This window comes from Sitophilus oryzae, unplaced genomic scaffold, assembly GCF_002938485.1.
Source record: "Sitophilus oryzae breed Bouriz unplaced genomic scaffold, Soryzae_2.0 scaffold_1745_pilon_pilon, whole genome shotgun sequence".
Taxonomy (NCBI): domain Eukaryota; kingdom Metazoa; phylum Arthropoda; class Insecta; order Coleoptera; family Curculionidae; genus Sitophilus; species Sitophilus oryzae.
This window is the reverse complement of record NW_022146441.1, coordinates 427441-454717: the sequence shown is the minus strand read 5'-3', so window position 1 is coordinate 454717 and position 27277 is coordinate 427441. Positions and strand designations below refer to the sequence as shown.

The 27277-nt window shown below is 31.3% G+C and overlaps 1 protein-coding gene across 6 annotated transcripts in view; it reads left to right on the top strand.

Moving 5' to 3' along the window:
• Window positions 1–22112, top strand: part of LOC115882021 (heterogeneous nuclear ribonucleoprotein 27C) — a 35676-nt gene extending 13564 nt beyond the window's left edge. For 3 of the 6 annotated variants that reach the window (XM_030899836.1, XM_030899835.1, XM_030899837.1), the window contains exons 7-10: window positions 1137–1202; window positions 5928–6170; window positions 21171–21362; window positions 21591–22112. In XM_030899836.1, coding sequence (XP_030755696.1) covers window positions 1137–1202; window positions 5928–6170; window positions 21171–21362; window positions 21591–21697 — 608 coding nt within the window. In that variant the 3' untranslated portion in view covers window positions 21698–22112. Of the gene's footprint in view, window positions 1–1136; window positions 1203–5927; window positions 6171–9941; window positions 11144–21170; window positions 21363–21590 lie in introns of those variants that run through there. The other 3 variants (XM_030899839.1, XM_030899840.1, XM_030899841.1) reach the window with 3 other exon arrangements.
• Window positions 22113–27277: the final 5165 nt, after the last annotated feature.

Genomic DNA, 27277 nt, shown 5'->3' with positions numbered 1-27277 from the left:
ATCTTATTTATTTTTAATACTCTCTTGTTATATTACAAAGTATTTTCAATCAACTTGAGTGTGTACTTTCTTGTTGACGATATGGCAACATAAGGCGTGGAATAATCTGGGATTCGGCGGTTTTCAAAATGTAAACAATTTTTTTTAAATTTCAAAATCGTAAGTAGATTTTTTTTTGTTTAAAAAATACTTGCCTGTATTTAAGAGACTCCCTGTATATTTTGTAAACTTTTTTAATTTAATAATAATTTCTTAGTTCTTGTCATCCCCTATTTAAAAACCGTTTATAACAGCCTGTCAATAGTTTTGGTACCAAAAATTTTATAATACAATTTAGTAGACTTACATTTCTGTTAAAATATTTTCTATGCTGTCAGCTCAAATGCTTGATATTGGAAGCTATATAACTGTCAGTATCTCCAAAAAAATCCTATATGGGTATTTCGCCACTGCAGGAAAATCTACAAAATAAAATAGTTATTTTTTGTAAACACTAATTGTCAGCAGTGGTCTACCAATAAACAAATTTGCCTAACAAACAAAAAAATGCTTAAAATGTAGATGTTAGTAATGTATATTAATTGCTTCTTTGATTTTAAAGAACATAACATAAATAAACTTATCATACATAAAAATTAAAAATAATCATACAGAAAGTTTGAAGCTTTCTGGTTTTACCTTATAAGTAATTGTTTTCATGTAGTAATTGTTAATTTTGAAGTTTAACTTGACATAATGTCATTTTAACAGAACGTCAACGGTTTTTGTAGACGCATCTGCTTTAAAAAAACTAAAGTGTTTTCGAGTAATTGCATATAAATATTTTAAATATTTTTTTTCTTTATTCTTTGTATTTTTTTTTGCTTCCGACGATGAAAGGAGATAAACTTTCCGAAACGTTAAGCATTTTTCTGTTCGTTAGGCAAATTGCTGACAATGCGTTTACAAAAAATAACTATTTTATTTTGTAGATTTTCTTGCAGTGGCGGAATACCTCTTACAGATTGTTATAAACTGTTTGATCTAAGACGAACATCTCCTTCAGTTAAAAATCGACCAGGACTGGTTAGTCTCAACCTCTTTCTATATAAGTACATTGTAAGTCGTACAAAATACCAAATGTGGGTCCCTCGCAGGCAGTGGCGCCGCCTCCTGGAACAGCTGGAACATGCCGCAAAACAGCGGCTCCTCAGGCCCCTCCGGTAGGTGTGTTAGGGTATTAACGGCGAACGGAGCGGACGTGGCCATGCAGACGGCGATGGCGGGGCTCGGGGGCGAGGACACGCCTCTCTTCTGAGGCGCGGAGGCGTGACGGTATCTCGTGACACGCCCCCTCACGAGATACGCCCCCCTTTTTCCCGTTTTCCTCTCTTTTTAAGGCGATTCTTTATTGTTTTTGACCCTGAGTGCGCGAAATTATCAATTGGGAAAGGTTTTCGAAGAAAAAACATTACTTTCTTTCTTTTAAGCTTCATTCAGAACCTCGAAGTTGTGGAAAAACATTAACAAACTTTTGATAATAATTATACGGTAATCGCAAAACAATTTCCGATGCACGTGATCAACTCTGAGTGACAAGCGATGGCGACAGCGCTGCCAGATTGTGATGGATTTATGAGATGTGGTATAATGTGCTTATCAATCAAACTTACTTCTTTGACTGCAGTCAAGGGTAATAATAATTGTCACGTTCTCGTTCAAAATAGTTTTTCAGGGAAGCTACAAGTTCTTTGCTTGGACTGTTTAAATGCTTCGGCATATTTTCAACACACAATTTCAAGAAATACAATAGCAAAACTCGAAAATTTAGTTCTTAAGAGAACTGTTTGTGCTTAAAAGTACAATTTAAAAGAAAGACTATGAACATAGGCAAAAAAGAAAATTACTCACAAAGATTGAACAACACGACATTATACAAAATAATGTGTGACATTAGGATGATTGTCAAATAATAAACGACAACGTTGCTGAACACGGCGCAATGTCACCAACATAGCGATATATATTTATAAGGCAATTATTAGAATTTCTCTATGGATACAACTGACTGCCGCAAGCTGTTGCTAGAATATCCTAATTACTTTTAATTGTATTTTTTAAAACATTGTGAATGATTGTAAACTCATAAGTATAAAGTATGATTGAAACCACTAATTTATCCCACTAATTCACGAGGTTCTGAATGAAGTTTTAGATCTTATAAACTATCTTATACATTACTTTGTTTCTGTAAGTGCGAAATATATATTATTCTACAGAGAAGCTGTTAATTTTAATTTAATTCAATTAAAACTTTACTTTGTGTAATTTTTCTGTATTTTTTTTCTTCGATTTTGTTTCCCAGCAGTGTTTCGACGTTTTGCGTCGTTTCTCGTGCCCCACCTCAAGCAAGCGAGCGCGTTTGACAGTTCGACGATGGCGCCATCTTACGGCAGTTCGTGACAACCTGTGATCCAAATCGCTATAGCTTAGCGAATAAAAATAAAATAAACATATTTTTAGATCAATTCGACTTGTTTTTATAATTTAAATTAAATTATTCTTTTTAGCTTAGAATTAGTGATTTTTTTTAAACTTATTAATTACTAGATATAGACATAGTGCAATTATAGAATTATGTATATATTCTAACTGCTCTTTATATTACACATCATTCCAAGAGAGGTTTAGTGTATTACTTTATTAAGGCTATAATTAATATAATATAATGTTTTAGTAGTAATATAACGGATTGGACGTAAGATGGCGGCACTGTCGACTTGATTTAACCTCGAAATGTGCGTCTGATGTTTATAATATTATTTTGTTGGATGTATTTTATTTTTAATGTAGTAGTGGATTTAAGTAATAGATGCTCGTAGAAAGAGATAAAATAAAGCAAGTTTTTAATTAACCGTTTTGTCTTTTTTTTGGCTTTGTTGTGGTTTGAATTAATTTTCTTTTTTTAGTTTTGAAACAACGTTATTTTCAATTAAAAGTGTTTGTTTTTCTTCTTTTTACAATACGTCTGCTGTACAGTGCTTTCATTTTATTTTGTCCTATTTTTAAGTGATAAAATTCCAGGAATATACCAGTTATTTACCAGAATTATATCTACAATATTCCTCAATGGGTATACCGGGTGCGTCTCAAAAGTGGCTCACCTCTAATTTTTTTATTTTTCCAGATTTGGTATGGCAGTATATGCCATAAATTAGGATTGATTGACCTATTCAATTGTTTTTTGCCAAACCAAACCAAACCAAATTATTCGTAAAAAAATACCTTTTCCAAATATTCCTAATGAGTCACCTTTGTTCCATTTGAAAAAATTGAGAAATTATTAAAAATACGATTTAGGCATCTTTTAATCGGCCGGGACAAGACACGAAAAACATTAGACGATCAAATCTATTTTTCCAAGGTTCCTTGGTTAAAAATTAGTATTTTTAACACAGCCATGTTACTCTAGATTGAAATTTAAAATACGATTTGTTTTTAAACGAAAATGTCAAAAGTTTACATATGATACGTCATTTTCTATCGAATAAAGGAAAAATATACCGAGGGTGCCATTTAAAAATCAAAAGTTGTAGTCATTTCCGGTGAAATAGGAAGTGATCAAAAACAATTGAATAGGTCAGAATACACTAACATAACTAAATCTCGTTTTTTTTATCTGAAAAAATAAAGTTGTTGGAGTGAACTAGTTTTTAGACGCACCCGGCAAATAAAAATAGGTAAAAAAATGTACTATCTAATACACTTAATATTTAAGAATACCTTATTTAAAAAATTATACTTATTATACAGGGTTGTTCACCACATACGACACGGAGTATTGTCGCTAAACGATTAAATTTTTACAAATTGTAAGTTTTGGATTCGTTGAAGGACTATTAGAGTTACAATTTAAGAATGTTTTTACAAGATGCAGAGTGTCCCAAATAAATAAAAAATATCAAAGTTGTATTTTTTTAAACGGAACACCCTGTATATTATTACATTTTTAGTTTCTACGATTAAAATAAAGGTAAATTTGATAAAGGTTTATTACACTTAAACCTTACCGTTTTTGAAATATTTTCAATTTTGTGAAATGGCAGTCAAAGTTTTAAGGCTTCATTTCTCCAAGGGTATCACAGTTTTTAATACTAAATATTTACTGAAGTTTATTTATTGATCAGTTATTGTGTTGCAATAATAATAATTATACTACCTTATACAGAGTGTCTAAAATTTTATTTTAAATAATTACTAGCTTTAAACGGCAATAACTTGTTTAATTTAAATGGAACACCCTGTATATTTTATGAGAATCAGATGCACAATTTAATTGTCTATCAAATTGTATTATACCATTTTTTACCTACAGCTTCAAGTTTCCGCAGAAAATGCATTTTCTTGTAATTTTAAATTCATTTATCAATATACCCATGGAATACTGACATTTTAGATTATTTCTAAAGATGTACCAAATTTATAAAGAGTACAGATACTAATATTGTCGATATAATTTGTTTATTTCATTAAAAAATAAAAAAAAACTGTTTAAATATTTGTTAAAGAGGACCAATTAATATGATTCCAGTATTCAAACTACATGAATTGACTTTTTGCGTTGATTAATAATAATTGCTCAAAAAACTGAATTTTTTATGTGTATTAGACAATGTGGTAAAAAGTAACACCTTAAAAATAATATTTCATTTTTTGACAAATGCTTATTTGTAACAACAGAGACATTCATTTTCATAACTTATTATTATATTGATTTCTGATTCAAATCCACATTTATTTAGAATAATTTATTCACGAACATAATTAAGTATGTAATTAATTAGTATTTGGGCGGAAATAATGGTGGTATTACTTAATGGTATACTCTTTTATGAAGATTTAAATAGTTTTCTTTTTGCATAGAAATGGGCTAGCCTGTACATTTTGTACATTTGTTGCTTTAAAAACAATCTAAAATGTCAATATTCCATGGGTATATTGATAAATGAGCTTTAAATTATAAGAAAATGCATTTTCTACGAAAACTTGAAGGGATAGGTAAAAAGTGGTATAATACAATTTGATAGACAATTAAATTATGCATCTAATTCTCCGAAAATTTACAGGGCGTTCCATTTAAATTAAACAAGTTATTGCCGTTTAAAGCTAGTAATTATTTAAAATAAAATTTTAGACACTCTGTATAAGGTAGTATAATTATTATTATTGCAACACAATAACTGATCAATAAATAAACTTCGGTAAATATTTAGTATTAAAAACTTTGATACCCTTGGAGAAATGAAGCCTAAAAATTTTTACTGGAATTTCACAAAATTGAAAATATTTCAAAAACGGTAAGGTTTAAGTGTGATAAACCTTAATAAAATTTACCTTTATTTCAATCGAAGAATCTAAAAATAGAATAATATACAGGGTGTTCCATTTTAAAAAATACAACTATAGCATTTTTTACTTATTTGGGACACTCTGTATCATCTAAAATTATTTCTAAATTGTAGCTCTAATAGTGCTTCAACGAACCCAAAACTTAAAATTTGTAAAAATCTAATCGTTTAGCTACAATACTCCGTGTCGTATGTGGTGAACAACCCTGTATATAAACATATAAAAATGTCAAGGTTTAAAATTATACCGCTACGTATGACATTTTTGCTAATAAATCTTGATTAAAATCCTATAATTTTCTTTTTAAACTTATAGCCAGTTAAATCTGAGGAAAATAAAATGAAAACGCTGTACTTTTAATTGAAAATATCGGTGTAAGAAATGTATACTTTTTGGTTTTATTGTGTTTCGTCCCCCGTTTTTACGAACGTACGCCTCCTTCGAACCCTACGCACCTCCCCCCACGCCAAAGCCGCGCCTTTTTCACCGGACAGGCCACGTCCGCTTCGCTCACCCCACCTCTTCTCCTCTGCCCACAGGCTACATGGCGGGCGACGTGTACTCGCGCGCCGCCGGCCAGTCCGCCGGCGGCACGCCCTCCGGACCGCCCGGCACCGGTCCCAGCGGCGGCTCCGCCTCCAAGCCTGGCAGCGACTACGGCCCCGCCTCCTACGGCTCCGCCTACGGCAGCTACGGCGACTACCAGGGCAGGAGCGCCGCCCAGTACTCGGACACGGGCGCGGCGGGCGGCTACAGCAGCCAGCCGCCCGGCGCCGGCGCAGGTGCGAAACACTTTGGCGACTTCAAGGAGTGGCCCGCCTCATGACAACCTACTGTGCTCGATCAGGGCGGCCACCAGGCCACCGTCGCCATCAGGGCGGCGGTGGTCGAGCTGTCGCACTGATGGGGACGTGCGCAATGCTAGCGGGCATGCGCACGTCGCGGCATGTTTAATATTACGATTATTAACACAAACAAGTTTATTTTTATTTTTTTTTTCGGTTTGGTTTTTTGTCGGGTCGGGTTGGTTCGGTCGTTGGTTGATTGTTTCTGCCTAGGTTCTTATGGCTTATAACTATACAGTGTGTTTCCGGATTGTCTTTACAAGAGGAAAAACTTTTTTATTATTGACATTTTGAGAAAAATGCATTCTTCATAAAATTTTTGCTTGTTCTAAAATGGTTTATTTCGTTTATACTTTTTCAAATTTCCATACCCTAAAAAAGTCCTAAAAGCCAAAACGCGTTTCTGTGGTAATACAAATTCGCTTTCATTCTTTGATAGATTGTTATTCATAATACAGGGTGTCCCAGAAATAAGTGCAAGTATTTTAAGGGAAGGTAGATCTCTATAAAAGACACATATTTTCTCTTTATCGTCTTTCAAATAAGTCCGAAATAACGGAGTTATTTTACTTTGAAAATTTCCAAAAAATGATTTTTTGTTCAAAGTTTGAGAACAACTGGGTCTTTTCTGGATTTTCTTTCTTGAAAATTTAATCTACTACCTATGTTGCCATATTGTCACGAAATTATGTTTTTTAACTAAAAACTAAAAAAAAATCAACATTTTTTTCCCAAAATATTCCGAATTTTCAATTTTTTTGCGAAAAAACCTCATAGGCGTGTTTTTGGGGTTGAACTATACTACCAGTTAAAATGCTTGCACTTATTTCTGGGACACCTTGTATAATTTTAATTAACGTAATATTTTTTGCTGTTTTAAGATGTTAAAGAAGTACAAAATATATTTAGTTCAACGCTACGGTAAGGGTGATGATAATAATTATCGGAAAATATAATACTTTAACAACAGCAAAGAATATGACGCTAACCAACCATCTATTAAAGAATGAAATCGAAATTATATAACCATAGAAACGCGTTTTGATTTTTGGGTCTTGTTTTTCTTAATTTTCTCTGAAACAGTATGGGAAATTTGAAAAAGTATAAACGAAATTAGCCATTTTAGAACAAGAAATTTTTTTTATGAAGAATGCATTTTTCTCAAAATATCAACAATAAATAAGTGTTTCCTCTCCGGGAACATACTGTAGATCAAACCAAATAAACTTTTAGTCACGTGATTAAGCTTGACCGTCACAGCGTTGCCCACTTTTACATATTTTCTTTTATTCGAAATATTTTAAGAAACAAAAATGAATTTACAGGATTTAAGGGTCATTATAATCGCTTTCAACAAAGTTGCGATGAGTTTTTTGCAACGGTTGTTAAGCTGCTTAGGCATCTTAGACATTTCGCACTAAAAGGTCTGCTGGTAAAAAAAATAATCTTAAGATATCGCAATATAATTCACTTAAACCAAAAACTCGTAATACAAAACTTAAGTGTCAAGACGAATGACAATATCACTAAATAAATAGATAAATGTGGCACCAATTTAATAATCGCGCCCTTGATGACGTAACCAAAAGTTTATTTGCTATCGCCAATATACAAAAAAAATAATTCAGTAGATATTAAACGTTATATCTTTACACTAGTAGATTTTACACTACTAAAATGTTTTTTGTGCTACATTACTAAATAAATTAATGTGCTAATAATAATATTTTCCTAATTAATTTAGGTTAAGTCTATATATTATTAGAGACTTCCTTTTCAACGTACTTAACCTCATTTTTTTCACTATTTTTCTAAAAAATCTAATCAATACGATCGAACTAAACCAAACGACAAAATATAGAAAGAAAAAAAACTAGGGGTATGTCGAAGTATAATTGTAACAATGCGCTAGGTTTGTAACGAAAAAAAAGTAAGGTTATGCTCTATTTATATCGATGACGTGGACCACCGCAGCCATCTCGACGCGCCACGACGCACAGACACGATCCATCAGGCTTATGCGACGTTGCCGGCTCCTCAAATTCCTCGGGAAACCCGGATATTATATAGAAAAAATTATATACCAGAGAAAAAGTGTTTTAACACCGATATTCGTGTACTACCGTTTAAATAATATAGTTTATTATATATAAATAAAATATAAATGTATGTGTATAATAATAATAATAATGATAAATGGAAATGAGAAATCTTATAGTGACGTTTTATTAGTGGGTAAGGTTCTTTAGCTTTATGTTAATAGTACCTGATAATCAGTAAAAGTAATTAATTGAAATAGTTTTATTAGGGGAGGAGGTGGCAACGTCGAAGACGCAGGGACGCACCGCGCAGCCGCGTTGACTATTTTTAAGTATTACGGCGTTTAAACACGTTTAATGCGTTTTGAAACGTCAAAAATATTGTTGAACTAATTTCTAATAAGTGCGTAATTGTTTAAATAAGGTGTAGAGACGCGAAACTTTTACACTAATCGTTTTTTAATGACTATTATTCGAATTAGTGTAAAATTTAACCTCATTTTTAAGGCAAATGATAAGAAAATACCTCATATCTTACGGACTAGACTACAATTATAAGTTTAGGGGAACAAAAATACTCCCCCTACTTTTTTAACGCGTTTTCCCCCACTCCACTAGAAGTTTATTGTATTTTTTTATCATTTTTATGCACAATTATAAGGAATTTGAATAAATTAACTTAGCTTAGTGAAGAGTTTAATTTTTTAGGTGTTAAGTCATTTTTTTAATTCAATTTTATGCTAATATTGTATGAATTCCTGAAAAACAAATTTTTAAATAGTACCATATAAAAATCGTCCATTCGTTTGTATGTACATTAAATTTTTAGGTAAAATAATACTTAAGGTAATTTTAAAAACTACGGATTGGGGGCAAATGTGTTTCACGGGAGGGGAGAACACTTACGCAGGTCCTTACTTGGCTTTCTTATTATTATTTTAATAAATTCATTTTTTTTTCTGCCAAGTACGTACCTGGTTTTTGACTAATTTTCTTGTATATAATATAGAAAAAACTAAATAGTACACAACCACTGCTTACTATAAATTGTAGCTATATGTTATTATAAGGTTTATATAACGTACTGTCTTATCCTAGTAAATTTTGGGCTGTTATATAATTTTAGGTATGAATCTTTTTTTTTTTTCGCTTTTTTTTAATATAGTAGATTCTTTTTTTTTATATTATTAGCCTGATAAGATGTTGTTACATGTTTATAATTGTTAGCTTATAAAAGACTGAGAGAAAAAAAACATCTTCGTTTTTTGTTATTAGTTCATTTTAAAATTATTATACTCCTCTTTTATATTGTTGTCCATATTTTTTTTAATTTATTCTCCTAATTCTATAAAGCTTAGTTTAATGGTAAACTTAAATAATAGTATTAATTTAAATAGAGAAAATATAAAACTATAAACGGACTTATGTGGTTGTGATCTATGTTAAAATAAAATAGATTTTTTTTGTTCAGAGAATAATTAATTATTATTGTATCTAAATGGAATATAAAATATATATCGAACTCTTTACTTATAGTAATAAGGCTCTAGCGTGTCCTAAGTCCCGCCCTGTAAAATCGTGTCTGTGCGTCGTAAAATTCATAAGTAAAACAAACACAAACGTTGACGTTGTTTTTTTCTGTTTATTAAGTTTAATAATGTATTAACAGGATCGGAATTCTGTCAGAGTCCGGCACTGGAGTGGGTTTTTACGTGACCGCAGAGACGGATCCAGCCCGCTTAACAAAAATAAATTCTCTAGGAAATTCAATTCTTTGTAGAAGTGTTTTTTTTTCTTTATTATGACAATCCAAAATAATAGTTATAGAACATGTATTGTTATTAGACCAAAAATAATGAACTTTCTTATGCGGTGGGTGTATCTATTATGATTTGCTGTAAATAAATACAACACAAGTATTTAGACGTTTAAAAAAAACTTGATATTAAAGCTATTATATACGTGCACATTTTTTTTTCACTTTGAACGAATCTAGTTAATAGATGGGGCGTGTGGAGTATAAAAAAATATTTTATTTATCGGAAAATTTTATTAAAACCCCTAAAATCATATATATACCACACGAATATATTAATATACATGCATACTTATTATATAATTTTACTTTAGATGTATAATAGGTTTTAGAGTAAAGTCTCTGTTTTAAGTTTGATTTTTTGTGTCAAAAACGAGGATATAAACGGTAATTTTAAGTAAGAGGAAATTTTTGATTAAGAAATAAAATAGTTATTATCATTATTATTATCGACCTTGTTAGTGTAAAGAATTAAAGAGAGTAAAACATACTAGTTGAAGTAAGATCCAAATTTGACTGATGTACAGCGAAACAATAACATAATATATTTAAATTACTTGAATAAGTTTTAAATTATACTCTTAAAGATATGAATTCGATGATAATTACTTATTAAAGTTTAATTGCCGAAAACAAAACTTAAGAGATGAAGACGAAGGCCTTTTTATTAATAGTGCAATTTTTGATGATGTAGCGAAATAGATTTTAAGTGAAAAAGAGTGAAATCGGTCAGGGGAGAGACATATTCTTGGTGGTATAAAATGGTGTGGGTTTACGTCGATGCCTTATGAAGATTTGCAATGTTGCTGTGTTGTCAATATTTAAATTTATTTTAAAAAATTACTAAGTTTGAATTTTGTGAGTTTTTCTCTGAATTAACTACAAACAAATGATTCTTAGGTACAGGATGTCTTATGTCCTCTGTATATTGCGAGCCTGTGAAGTTTTTTGGCGAAAAATTTGTTAAAATTTGCGTTTTTGTGACATTTTCGAGAAATTAAAAAGCTTTTAGAGTTGCAGGTTCATCCTCCCAAAATTTCTTGACGGTGTCACAACAGATGCGAAAGAACACCGAATTACGCGTTCAGGTTTCTGTAACCTTCAGAAAGAGTTCATAGACAATCCGCATCAATGTATTGTTTGGGTGAAAATAATCTGCACCAATATGTTATCGAGGCATATAATCTCACAGTAATTTAATAGATTGCTCGTCATATTATATCAGTTCGTAGGAGATTAGGAAAAAAAAGATATTTGTAGTATAAAAAATTAATTTATGTAACAAAATTTAATTAAAGATGTGACAAAATAGTTACTTTTCTATTGGTTCTATCGGACTTTTTCGACTATATAAATCTTTATTTTTGTAAACTTTAATGCATAAAATATTTTCAATCTAATAAATAATTTAATGATGTAAATAAGAGGAAATTTCTCACATGGGTGGTCAAATTCTATAGTTTTCATTATATCAAACAGCCTCTGAATGTTTTCTTCAGTGCAAAACTCATCAAAATTTAATATAAATAATTTTTCCATTTCCAGTAAATAAAATGAACAAATTTTTCCACTTTCATGATCAAAGGCTTTTAAATGGGTAAATAATTTCGAGTTATCCAGAGATTCGGATTCTTTTGCAAATTTTAGACAAATATCACATTGATGTATGGAAGACCCTTTTAATTGATGTAGTCAAACATAATTAAAGGCCATTTTGAGTTGAAAACATTTCTCAGAGGCTGTTTGATATAATGAAAACTATAGAATTTGACCACCCATGTGAGAAATTTCCTCTTATTTACATCATTAAATGATTTATTAGATTGAAAATATTTGATGTATTAAAGTTTACAAATAAAGATTTATATAGTCGAAAAAAGTCCGATAGAACCAATAGAAAGGTACTATTTTGTCACATTTTTAATTAAATTTTGTTAAATAAATTAATTTTTTATACAATAAATATCTTTTTTTTTCCTTATAAATAAACACATTTGTATCCCATTTTAAATAAGATATACAAATTACCAAAACTTAGAAATAACAGTTCATAAGTTCAACAAAATCCTACACACGTTTTTAAAAAGAAACATATAACCACGCACTATGTCATTCCAGCAAGCGAATACGACACAGCATAGGTTTCCGGACTAAACGACTGGTGTATTTACACCACTCAATAGGCGTGTGGGGTTTGCCGAGCGGTTTCCGATGCAGTCGCTTTCTTTCGCATCTGTTATAGGTAATTTGTGACGGTGTATTGAAGCCTTGCAGCGTTGCCACGTCCTGCTTTACTTACATTCTGCATATTTATTTATTTATAAGTTCATAGTAATTTGATTGAAGGTGGCGGTTTTCATATTAATTTGCCACATTTTTTATGAAACTAAAGATGCTACAGGCATATTTTTCCTCACCCTCTTAGTTCTGGAAACACAAGAAGAATTTGAAAATGTTCTATTTTTCGACCTCCTTGTATCTTGGTTTGGTTTGGCATAATATACAGGGTATCCCATTAAAAAAACGTAAGTTTGGGTCATATTCTCCCAGCAAAAAACACTACAAGACTCAGTTTTCACCTTTTTGATAAGTTATAAGATAACCGAGATACAAAGAGGGTTGAAAAGTGCAGCAATTTCAAATTCTCCCTGTATTTTAGGAACTATGAGGCCTAGGAGAAATCAGTGTAGTATCTTTAGTTACATAAAAATGTAGCAAAATAATTTGAAAACTTCATCTTTGTACCTCTCCAGAAACACCCTGTACTTATTTCTTTAATACAGAGTAAAGCATTTTTACAGTTATTTTCAACTAAACTAAAAGAATAAATCTTAAAAATAATTGCAGATTATTTTCAATCAAGTTAACACATCCTTGTCCATGTGGCAACACAGGACGTCACATAGATTGAGAACAGCCGTTCTCAAAATGTTTAAGATCCACCTTGTAAACATTGTTAAATATGTTGACAACATAGTGGGTTTAAAATCTATCCACATTATTTTATATGATCTAGAAATAAAAAATAACCTACTAAACGTTATATTTATATTAATTATATATAATACATAGGTAAAATATAGAATAAAATCAAATTTAAGTATATATACTTGTGATTTAGTATAAATATTATAGGTAATTTTAAGTTTAGGTTATCCTTTTTATAAAAGGGTCCAAAACAAATAAAATATAATTATATAAAATGAAAATCAACTGTTAGTGCTGTCCTAGATATGTGTTTTATGTCGCATCTCTCACTGACCGATCTCCAGCCTATATTTTAAATTAATTAGAGAAAAAAGAGAGTTCTAACTTAACAGTATCTTGCTCAAAAACACGATAAGGAAAACAAAATAGACTAATTACTGATTTTTACTGTATTTATTGTTTGATATATATGATGATAATATAAGATCGATCTAATGTATATTTATATATGAGTGTGAAGCAGAGTTTTCATATTAAGCTTGGAAATGCCTAGGTGTAATTTTTTGTTTTTGGTTTATACATATTTATATATATTCGTATATAATTCTTTTTAATTTATTAAATGGTAAAATATATATAATATTAAGTCTGATATAGATAAAAAAATATTAAACTAAAATACATATACATAGTTAGGAGAGTTAGAAATATTGAGATAGGATTTAAAGGAACATGTCCCTTCTCTTGACTCTATCCTGTATCTTTCACCAAGTTCAAATCGAGAACAATGAGCACACAAAACGTACCTTTTTTATGTGCAGGGTGTCCCCAAAACTATTTGCCCTTACTTCATAAAAAAAAAGTATCTTTTTTTTTCTTTCAGTAATATTTATTAATACAGACTGTCTTCTAAATAAGCGCTAGAAGTATTTTAAATTATCGTAAATCATAGTTTGGACCCAGAAAATATTTTAAAAAAACTTTTTAATGCCACAGTTTCATTCTCCTGAAATTTCATGACGATGTATCGAAGCCTTGCAGTGTTGCCACATCCTATATTACGCACATTCTGCATATTTGTGTGTTATATTTCAAATAACTGAGATATTTTACTTTGAAAATTTAAAAAAAAATGTTTTCGCTTAAATTTTGGGAATCACTGGATCTTTTCTAGTGTTTCTTTCTTGTATGGGGTCGAAGCCTTGCAGTGTTGCCACATCCTATATTACGCACATTCTGCATATTTGTGTGTTTATAAGTTATATTTCAAATAACTGAGATATTTTACTTTGAAAATTTAAAAAAAAATGTTTTCGCTTAAATTTTGGGAATCACTGGATCTTTTCTAGTGTTTCTTTCTTGTATGGGGTCGAAATATACTACCCCTAAAATATTTGCACTTATTTAAGACAAATCCTGTAGAGGTTTTCCCGTCAGAAACCTCATTGGTTATCACTTCAGCGGCTATCTTGACACCGTTTTTTTTTCGCAAAATTTTATGATTTAAAAATAATATTTTGCGTTTGTCAAAATGGCTATATTTTTGGTGGACACCTTGTGTATTTTTATTATTAAATACATAGTTAAATAATGTGTTATGTATGTAAAATTCATGTCCAACATAATATAATATTAAAAGCAAGTATCTTAATATAATTTTAGAAAACAAAAACTGATCAGCATAGACGTAAGGTTTAGAGAGTAAGGCACATATTTTTTAGACGTATAAGATAAATTTATGTGTACTTTAAGAAGTATTTTTTAATTTAATTTTAACTCAAACCCATCCCCGCTATTTTAACTTTTACTCATAGAAATTATTTATTGTTTTTTGCCTTTATACATAATTTAATTTTAAGTGGATTTTAAAGAAACGTTATGTAAGATTTATTTTATTTATACGTAAATTACATATCCCTCGCTTTTATAAGCATAATATAAGCTTTTTTTAAACGCACGTTAACAATAGTCATATTATTATGTAGGTCTAAAATTAGTCTATGCTCTTCGAAAATAAGATCGAATGTTCCTTTTAGGATTATTTATATACGTGTACAGGGTGTTCCTGAAACCGTTCAGCGCAAAATCTTTCGCATATTCCTGTAGATAAGATACTATGGCAACTTAACCCAACTTTGTAGATTTTTTTTGGCGTTTTTTTTGGAGATTTTAAAAAACTTTTTGGTGCCGCAGGAATATTCTACTGAAATTTATTACAACGTCGTCAGAGTCTTGCAGTGTTGCCGCCAAATTCACTGTAATTTTAATTTTCTACACAAAAAGTTATGATTTAGGTTAATCTGTCATTTATTTCAACTTCAGGAATATGCATGTTAGAATTTTGTGAAAATCTTTCACATACACCCTGTGTTTAAATAAAAATATATATGAAAAATAATTGTAAGGAGTCTAAAAACGGGTAAACAGTGTTCATATAGTCGATACGTTTTAGGATTAAAAAAAAATGGAATTTTATTATTAATATTCTTAAGTTCGTTTTGTGTTTTCATTGTTTATAGCTATCTTAATTTTTATTTTTAGAAAACATTGTCTGTGTGTAGGTTCTCGTTCGTTCTTTAAGTTGTTATCGATCCAAATAGCAAAGAAACAAAAATATATCGATATCTTGCAATTAAGTTGTACAGTGTTGCTCACAAAATCCCAAAACTTGGGTATTTTTTGATAAATAGATATATTAGATAAACTATTTAGAAAAATATACTAATTTATTGTTGGGTATTTTGTGGGTGACTCTGTATATATAAAAAAAAACATCTTAACGATGTACAGGGGGCTTATTTCGGGGTCCCTCTATTAAAAAACCTAGTGAATTATTAGTAGATTGACGTGAGAGTCATTTAAAGAATTGTTCAACTACTTTACTCAAACTCACTCACAAAATTACAGAGTTTTTTTTGCATTTTGAGACTAAAAGTACCTTTATTAATTGAGTTTCTTTGTGCTTTTGGTTTTTATTATTAATTTAATCTGAAATCTTTGTAATTTTGTCTATACGAGTTTTGAGAGAGTTATAACATAACCTATATGTTTAAATGAATTAAACTTAAAAAAAACAAACAAAAAAGATTCTAATATAAGTAGGATGTAATATTGTTATGATGACACGGAGACCTGGTTTTGAAGTAATATTAAAACTATTTTAAAAAATATTAACTATTATAAAGATAAACAGAATATTATCGTAGAAATATTGAATATTGTATTAAGTCGGGGGTATAATAATAATAATTAGTAGAGTTTAGGTAGTAATTGAGTATATATATTAATCATTATTTAGTCTTAGAGGAGTCTAAACAACAAAATGCAAAAGAGAACATACTTTCGATTCTATCGAAGTCAAATATAAATTGAAAAAAAAACGTATGAGGTCTCTGATTTAATCCCTCTTATCCCTCTACTACCCTTAACTGTCAAAAAACACATTAATTTACAGCAATTTTAATGGAAAAGTCACGTAAACTGTATTTTAGGTTAGGATTGAAACGCGCATGCGCCAAGATCGATATAACAAACGCGGGCTTTTTGAATTTTGACCCGAATTTGTCAGTTTTATTCTGTATTGACGCACGCGCATTTTCAAAGGTCTAAAATACAGTTACAATGCTTTGTGTCGCACTGGTCATAAGAAAGAATCATTTTTTTTCACTCTGTATCTTTTTATCTTTCAATATTTTTTTGGTAAGGTTTGGTATCCCCTTAGTTTTTTTTCTTTGTAATTTTTTAAAAAGAAAGGTTCAGCAGGTTCTTATGAGGCCAGTCGTTCTGTTTTAGCTTATTTTTACCATACTTATACAGGGTGAGTCTGTATATTTTTAGGGATAGTACATTTCGAGAGTTTTTTTTTCGAAAATTTCGATTTTTTGGAAACTTTTTTTAAATTTGAGGAATTATGAAAATTTTTAACAAGAGCTTTTTAATCATGAAATTTTATCATGGTAAAAGTAAGCTAGTTATTTGATTATGATAAAAATTACATTCTATGATTATGGTGATGTGGAATCAAATATGGCGAATGTCTTGTAGATATTTGTAAATCAGTTTTTTTAGAAATTTTTAAAAATTATCTAAGTTTTTATGTATTAAAGTAAATTTTCTCTACGACACACGGTGGGGTATTAGCATGAAAAAGGTGATCGAAATTCGAAAAAGCAAATGTGTTTAAGATTTCCCAAAAAAAGATAAATTATAAGTTAAATCATGTCTGCAATGAATGTCGTTGCTATGGGTGTGTTTAGTTGCATTCATTTGTTTCAACGAAACGTCAAAGTTGTTACTTCTCACAGATAAGAGGTAAATGGCTAAATTTAATGTCTAAAATTATAAATTGTTTTTGTTCTTGCGCTCTTTTTACGTTTATATTATTGTTTTGATTGAAAATGGCTCAGCAAGCTGCAGGTATGTATTCTACAAAAACGTATTATTTATTTTGATATTCTCTATACTAACGATTTTTTTTGCAACTAAAAGTTGGGCGTTCAGAAAATTTGATTAAGTTTGTGACATTTTTATTATACTTAGAGATTTAGTTACGCATTTCGAAGAATTCAGCATATTGTCTATATACGTTTTACTTAGTAAACATTGGACTTTCATACAGTAAAATAAAATACTGCGACTTTTTGCGAAATTAGCAATAATTTATATAAGGTCTATATAAAAAAAATTCGATCAACTATCTGTGTCAAATACCCCACTGTGCGACACTGAGTTTTGTATAGTGTAGTCCGATTGGACATTATAATTTTTAAGATTTTTTAGATTAATATTTCAGAGACATCCTGTATAAACAATCTATGAGATTTTGAATACCTCCTTAATTTTTTAAAAAAATTACCTAAATCAAATTCAATAGGCTTATAATATTGAGACATATCGGTATATTTTATTCCACATCCACTTATTAGAGAACAACGGCATACGGTCGAGTCGGCCGCTCCTGGCACGTATACGTAGACGTAAAGAATCTTTTACGTGTATAAAAAATAGAAAATATAAGAAATGCGCATGTGTACGTAAACGTTTACGTGTTTGTAGGCCGATTCGACCGTATGCCGTTGTTCTCTATTATAATAAATATTTTTTTCCCAAACGTCACAAAAGTATTAAATTTTTCTACGTGATTGACAATATAAAAAGTCATTTTAACGCCTAGGCATAAAAGGGCGAAAATGTATTATTAAACTGACATAAAGTTTCAAATTCAACGAGCGTAACCATAGTTTCTCGATATATAATTACATACAAGGTGTTGACTTTTAAATCTTTTTATATTATTTGGAACGTTCGATATTGTTTAAAAAATTATTTGTGACGTTTGAAAAAAAATAGCATGTTCTATTCGGAGTAAAAATAACTTTTAGTGTCGCGGCTGTATATCAACGTCAATAAGGCTGTCAAACGTACAGCCTCGCCACGAAGTGTCATTTTTACTACTAATAAACCAATAGCTTTTTTCGTTTTCTTGTTATTACCCAAGAACGGTAAATTAATAGGATTGCTCATTCTCAGAAGACGTACGTTCGCCTCTTCCCGCGCTTCAGCTGACAGTTGTGACGTCATTGTAGTCCTTGTCAAAGCCTTCGTGGCCTTGTCATGATAGTGTGTATTATTAGTTGCCTATGGTAAACTTATAAAAATAACAGCTGAGAAATTTTGAGTTAATTATTTTGTCAATTTTAAATGTGAAAAAGGTGTCTTTAAAGTTTTTAGAGCTATAGAGTGTATAAATACGTTCATTTTGTGTTGTGGATTGCGACAAAGTGCATACTGAGTGCCCACGATTTTGTTTATTAATTATTTTAAAGCAAAATATGGAAGTACTCTAAAAAGAATGCTTGCAAAAGGTGATGCTGGGACCTGCTGTTCTTAAAAATGCATTATCCGAGTATTTAATACGATTTATACATTACAGTTGAGGGTTGGAACCTTTGGTGTTACACAGCAAAATAAAAACACTAAATCACCACAATACACCAAAACACTTTTACTTTTACGTTAGTGTTTTTATTTTACGATTTATACAGATAATTTTCTATACTGCATACATATAAGGTGTTTAAATAAATAAACTAAATAATGAACGTTTTGCATTCGGTTGCATTATTGGTTGCCGGATAAGGACTAATAACCATGACAAGGGCTACAATGACGTCACAAAGCGAGTAGTTTTCGCATGCACCTGGCGGACACTTTTGCCTGAATGAGCAGTCCTATTAGGTTGACTGTTCTTGGTTATTACCGATTCTGAACCGTCCTAGAACTGTGATGCGTATGCGCAGAAGGAAATATGAAGACATTATTTCATTTGCGCATGCGCTGCAGAGTTCTAGGACGGTTCAGAATCGGTAATAACAAGAAAACGAAAAAAGCTAATATACCATTTTTTTCTAATTTTGACAGTTAAAGTGGCACTTTTCGTAATTCTTTTGGCGTTTTGAAGGATGTTTCTAGCATGATACAAATAATACAAGGTATGATATTGCGCAGGTTGGTCATTACGTCCCAGGTGATAGACAGCACCATTGGTCGGCAAGCTCCGCGCGCCAATTTCAAATTGTCAAACAGATGACATAATAAATGTGGAAATAATTTTTCAAATGTCAAGCTCCATGATTTGACATAACTTTTGGGGTTATATCCTAATTCTTCCCTATTTTAGGTCTTTTTTATTAGTGGCAATTGAACAATATGGATATTCTTTTTCTGGCGCATGACGTCACAGGTGGTATGCGCAAACTTAACGAAATTGGAACCGCTATCGATCATACCTTGTTTTCTTTGTACCATGGTTTCTAGTCGCAACTATACAGGGTGAGTCTTAAATAAGTGCAAATATTTTTGGGGCTGGTAGATCTCGATAAAAGAAACATATTTTTTCTTTACCGTTTTTCAAATAAGTCTAAAATAACCAAGTTATTTTACTGTGAAGATTTACAAAAAAAAATATTTTTTGCTAAAATTTTGAGATTTAACTGGATCTTTTCTGGGTTTTCATTCTTGTAAATTTAATCTAGTACCAATGCTGCCATATTATCAAGAAATTATTTTTTTAACTAAAAACTAAAAAAAAATCCAAAAAAAAATGATTCAAAAATTTTCGAATTTCCAATTTTTTTTTCGCGAAAGAAACTCATAATCGTTTCTGGCATCATGCACTTATTTAAGACTCACCCTGTATATACGATCGAAAAAAAACGGCGTCAAAGACGGCTAGGGAATGACAATCAGAGATCAAGCACTAAAAGTCATTATTTTTTAATGGCTCTTTGCCAGTTGGCCTTACGAAGGGTGGAATTTATTTTTATATCGAGTAAAAGTTGAGAAGTTATATGTGAATTTTAGAATAAATGATGTCTAGAGATTGACCTAGCCAAAATTATCATCGATAGGCATTCCCTAGCCGTTCTTTTTTTTTGGATCATACGGTACTTAAAATTGTTGTTGGCCAAAATTAGAAAAAAATCTTGTATGCAACACGTTGGAAAGGAAACATATTTTGTGTAACACGTGTCCATTAAAAGACTCTTTGTTATAGAAAATATTTTCCTAAATAACTATTACACGACTACGGTTGGACGCACACTGTTGCCGTTTCTGCGTGTGTCCAGCCTATGGCGTGTTCTGTAGAGGTAAGGAGAAATATCTTCGTGCATTAAAAAATGGCCATAAAGAGGGAAGACTTAAGATGGCCCTGCTGTAACAAAAACCTAAAATTTAAAATATGCGGCGAAAATTTTTAGAACAGGAAATGATTCAAAAGAGATAAATATTTGATGTAAAAAAATACAAATTTTATTTTCATGTTACATGAAATAAATTATCGATTTTTATTCAGCAGCAATAGACTGGGCCTCTAATATATAAAAATAATTGTTTTATAGTCAAAAAAAAGCTTTTTTTTGGGTAATGTTTGGTTATGTTACTTTTATTCTCTTATCTATGGTTACTTTTAATTTTTTAGATTTATGCGTCATTAGCGCCATTGTAGTCATTTGGTAAACCCTTAACTTCCCATTTTTGTGACCATTTTTTCGAATAAAGTCCCATAAGATATATTTCTCCTCATCTCTACACTCCATAGTCCAGCCTAATATTGCAAAATCCTTTTTTTCCTCTTCATTACACCCTCATCAGGTTCCCTAACTCCATGCTACGTGATGAGCACCGATATGACTTCCATGAGCCTTCCTCAAACCTCCATGAACCTTTCCCAAAGCTCCATGGACTCCCCAACCGTCATCCAGCGCTCCTCCGTCGCCAGAACCACCGGAACTGGCTCGTACTGCCCGATATCCACCGTTGCCAAACCGTCCAAACTATCCTCAGGTGTGCCCGTATATTTTTGTCACATCGGCAACGTCGCCTAACTCGAAAGAAAAAAACCTTAGACCATGTATCGACTGGACACGTCCTTTGTCAAAGGCGTCTTGAAGCCAACATAGTATTTTTTTTTAATTTTAAGAAAAATTAGTTTGTTACAAAGAGACGTGTCTTTCGTCACTGGATACGGTCTACAGAACACGAAAAAAACCAAAAAAATGAACGTTTTGTTAGGTTATGCAGCTGGGGCAGCGGCAGGAGACGGCTACGCAGGAGGACCACAGAGGAATTCCGCTTACAGTACTCCCAATTCCCAGACGTACCACCCGTACCGACGATAAGGAAGTTTTATTTTATTTACTTATCATGCCAAGGCGAAAATACAGTACTTCTACATACCACATAGCTGTAAATACGTATATAGACTAAGCTAGACTGTAAGGAAATTGACGTAAGGGATCATTTTGACACAGATAAAGGGATGAAAAAACATTTAAGTACAAATAGACTACTTAAGATTCATAGTTTTCGCTTTGGTATGCTTGGAAGTTTAGGTTAGGTTTGCGTTTTTCCTGTACGTCAGGAATTCTTTTTTATCAATTTTTAAATCAATTTTGTGCCCTGTTGTGCACGTTATTATTGTTTGTTAGGCGTATATGAATGTCTTCTTTTTTTTCATGTCTCATGTAATGAGTTATTTCTATTTTTTGTATAATAAACGATAAGCAAATCAATAAAATATTCCATGTAGTAGAATATGTAGTTATTTTAAAATTCCCGCTCTAATCGCTATAAATATACTTGAGAAAACTCAGAGGTATAGCTTCGACAAGTGCGTATCCCTTAGGCGTATCCTAAAATTTTCTTATACTATGTTGAAATAAGAGTTAAATAAGTTATAAATTACCCAGCTAATATATTCTAATTTGAGTTTAATTTCGTCTTTTTTCCTATTAATCTGGATTTTTAGTTTTTCGAGATTAATTAAGAATGTCTCTATATCTCTGAGAATATTTTAAGTCCACAATGTGGCGACATCTATTGGCATCTTGCTGAAGTTTGGTTTTCTATCAAGACAGTTATTACAGTGACCTGTAACGGTGTTGAGTGGGAGGAGTCAACTTGTTCGCTCTTTTTCTGTTTCCTGAATTTTCCTGTTTTTTTTTCATCATATTCTCAGGTGAGTTTGTGACAGGTGTATCGTTTTCTTGTGTCCTGGAGTGCGAGAAAATCCGGCTGAGACGACACAAAAATGGCATTTTCCACGACAGTCTGACCTTATTTCCGGATTCAGAGAATCCTGGACCTCTCACCTGCAACCAGGTAGGAGAAAAAGTCGCTTTTTACGGCAACTTTCACCCACATTTCGAGGTTATGTCCGATGTTTACCTGGAACGTCGCGACAAAAATGCGTTTATTTTGTTTAGAAATTAATGTAAACATTGTAAATTAGTTATTAGTACCGTTCTAAATGGGTGTAATGTTAATATATTATCGCAAACACCTTTTATGTTTAGTTTAACGTCGTTTGCAGTAACTTTTATGCAGTTGCAAGTGAGTTGAAAGTTGCTTAATATGCACAGATTTATTTTAACGTGGATTTTATGCAATTTTACGAGTTATTTAGTGAATTTTCTGGGTACTCTGATGAGAAATTACTAAGAAAACGTTGTAGCAAACAGTTTGTTGGTGTTACAGTATTTTTACCTCTAAAAAGTAATTAAATTGTAAAGCCCCGTTCTCAGAACTGCGACTGTCGCCAGCGACACGACAAAAGAACCAATCAGATTTGTACAAAATTCAAACAGCTGTCAATTTTAAATTTAGTACAGCTCCCATTGGTCGTTTGAAGTGTCAATCAGTGTCGCTGTCGACACGACACAGTTCTGAGAACGGGGCTTAAGAGGAAGCGTCACACTTAAGATGAGATAACAAAAAATATAATATTTACTTAGAAAAAGTTAATTCTTTTTCATTTAGACGAGAGATAAGGCAACAATGAGTCACTGTTTTATTTTAGATGATTTTTTTTCGGTTTATTGTCAGTAATTTTAATTCCTTTGCTTGTTAATTGTGACTGTTTTGTTTTAATGGTCGAGTCCTGGAATAATCGATAAAGAAATAAAAAGATAAGCGTTAAATATTCATGGGGCAGCTCATGGGTCGAAATTGATATCGCTGGAAATGACCATATCGATTTCTGCTGGTCAGTAATGCGAAATTGAATAATATAGTCCCGATTTATCGAATTTTACCTCGTTGTGTCCTGATTTATTCGGCTAGATTTCGGTAACTTTCCTATAATATGGACTTTTAACGAGCCTCATACAGGGCGATTCTTAAATAAAAGCATGTCTATGAGGCTTATTTCGCCAGAAAAAATGCTAACAATTTCGTAGATAGCTTTCTTTTAAAAAATAATGTTAGGTCTACTCGTGACGTTTTACCTGCCAGTCTTACATGTTCAGGCAAATCGTAATAATTTTTAAAATGTCTGCTATTGCTCTATTACAAATGAAATTTAAAACATAAAAATACAATTTTATAGAAAAAATCCAAGTTTTTTATTTTCAATTTCACTAAACACACAGCTTTAATTTTTAGCAGATAAAATTTCCAGTGTATGCAATAGTTGTTAATCCATATTGCCTGGCAAGTAAAACATTATGTGCAGAGCTGCAAGTTTATCTGAAATTTTCTCGGAATACTTCCGAATTTTTTTCTCCTTATATGTTTGGGTTTCATGTCGTTATTGTAACAGTAAATATTTATTTAAAATTCGAACAACAGTATCATTTACGTTTTATAGGTTTGAGTAATCGAATTTCAGAATCTTTTCTGTACTGCATAGAACTTTAAAAAGGTAATTTAGTTTTTGATGTCTTTTTACATTTTTTTTTAAAAGATATATTTACAGTGCGTAGGTATAGTCTGTGAAATGAATAACTTTGAATTTGACAGTTCCCGCGGGCTTTTTTAGTGTTTATTTTATTAGGTTAGCAACTTGCGGCCATGTTGACGCAACGCCGTCTCTAATAGAACAGCCTCTGAGCGAGATTTATGACGTCACGCTAGTTAGATACTACGGATTAATAAATATGTTGTAGAATACATGGAAAACATAATTATTCCTCGTATTTTTGGTTTGTATTTGAAAAACAAACCTTGATTTTAAAATACAAACTAAAAATACGAGGAATAGTTATGTTTTCCATGTATTCTAACACATATTTATTAATCCATAGTATCTAACTAGCGTGACGTCATAAATCTCGCTCCGAGGCTGTTCTATTAGAGACGGCATTGGACTGATATTTAGAAATGTCAAAAGCTGATGACATTTTACTTTTGACAATTATGACATTTCGTGTTGATTTTTGGTAGAAGAGGAAGAACTATCACTTGTTTTATTATTTTCCTTTCCTATTTCACGAAAGTAAAAAGAGTTACCTATCTGATTCGTTCAGGCACTCAATTTAAAGAATATCAGTAACTTTTTTGACAGAGGGATTTTATATTTGCCGTGTTGGTAAGAAATAACGGTCAAAATTCAAAGTTATTCATTTTATAGACTATACATGCTGTAGCTACGGTCAGTTTTATTTTTTTCAATGTTTTTTCAGGTAAAATTTATTTGTTTATTTATTAACGAATCGTAATTTTCTCTATAGCTTGTAATTTTTTAAGTGCAAGTTAGAAACACTTGTACCTTTGGTAAAACTAAGTGGAATTGAGTTGGTGTTCCACGGTGGTCGCGCTATTAGAACTCTGAATTCAAAAATCGATATCTTGAAATCCATTAAAAGCAATTGCTTGTAGTTTTTTTCAAAAGCTTTCTTAATATTTCTGCTATATTTTCTTCGCAGACAGCATGTGAAAATCTTTATAAATAAAAAGTTACACGACTGCTAAAAATTGCTATGCACTAAAAGCAAATGGATGTTTTTTTTTTTTAAATTTTTGAATGAAAAAACAACAAGCCTATCGAGTTTTTCTTATTTAAACATCTTGTAAAAGATCCGAACTTCAAAATAAAAAAAGTTTCAATATCTAAAGTGGTTCTTGAGTTATCGCGTGTTTTGCGTTAGAAAGTTGAGTTTTTAAAATTATCGGCGATTATTGACGTTTTCTCTTAAAAAAATGGATACCCTAACGACGATATCACTTATAATTCCATTTCAGATGCTCAGAAACATATCTAATGATTTTATCTAGTTATCTTTTCGAAAAAAAGTCTTCCGGAAATGTGGCAACGCCGCAAGAGCACACCGTCGCGTTTCTCTCACTCCGACTTAATAAGATCCCTATGCAATTTACTTCCACACATGTACAGGGTGGGTCAAATTCGACGCTTTTAAATGGAAACACCCTTTTCTATAGGAGATAGACAAAAACTAATATCGGTGTCTCGAGCTCAATTTTTGTCAAAAACATTATGGTTAAAACTGCATATCGATATCTGTTACCGTTTCGAAGTTACGGGGTGTTTTTCAAAAATACGCATTTTTAACAAATCGCTGTAAATTTTTTACCATGGAAAATTTTGTTTTTTTATGAAAACATTTCCAAAGCACCTTTTTACGTAGAATTTAATAGTTTAAGTATATTTTTTTTAAATTTAATAATTTAAGAGTTATCAACAGAAAAATTGATTTTTTATTTGGGACACCCTCTATATTTTTAATTAACTAAATAGAATTTAAAATTACCTTTCCAAAAATATAGCATACTTGATATTTTGTTATAATCTCCTTCGAAATACAGAATTTTTAAAAGTTCGCCACTTTGAACTAGTAGGCTTTGGACCCCTTATTGAAGATATGCCCTTAATGGAACTCGAAAACATATTTTTCCAGGAAGACGACGCACCGTCTCTGAACGCTGAAGTTATCAGCAAATTTTTGCAGCGAATTTCAAGAATAATTGAATAGCTAACCAAGATCCCAGCCGTTGGCCGTCGAGGCCGCCTGACTTAGTGTCCATGGATCTAATCCTTTGGATATATTTGTGGAAGAATAAAGGTTCCTTATTCTTCCGTATAATCTAGAGAAGAATTAGAAATACTTAACAGTTATGAGAGGGTATCTTTCACCCCCACTGAGTTAATGAATTCCGCAAGAAATGTTCAAAAACTGCCCCGTCTGTCCATAACAGAAGACGGTTGATATGTTGAACACCTGTAGCAAAATCTCATGTCTTGGTTTGCTATTTATTTTTATTGTTATTAGATATAGTTTAAATGTGTTGATGTTGGTTAAATATATTTTAAATTGTTATGAAATTCTGCACCTCTCATAGCAAATATTATTTTCGTTTTAATTGATGCTCACAGCTAGAAATTTTTTGCATTACAGCCAAAAAAGTTCAAAGCCTACTTATTTAAAGCGGGCGAATTTTTATATACTCTATATCTCGAAGAGGAATTGAGCAAAATATCAAGTGTGTTATATTTTTGGAAAGGTAATTTTAAATTATTTTCAATAAATTAAAAATATACAGGGTGTCCCATATAAAGAATCAAATTTTCTGTTGATAATTCTTAAATTATTAATTTTAAGAAAATTATACTTAAACCATTAAATTTTACGTAAAAAGGTGTTCTGGAAATGTTTTCATAAAAATACCAAATTTTCCATAGCAAAAAAGTTACAGCGATTTGTTAAAAATCCATATTTTTAAAAAACACCCCGTAACTCCGAAACGGTAACAGATATCGATATGCGGTTTTCATCATCATATTTTTGACAAAAATTGAGCTCCAGACACCGATATTAGTTTTTATCTATCTCCTATAGAAAAGGGTGTTTCCATTTAAAAGCGTCGAATTTGACCCACCCTGTACAGCTGGTTCCAAAAAACATGAATACGACTCTTTACACATTTTTTTCGAATATTTGGGCAGTGTATATTTATGTGTCAAG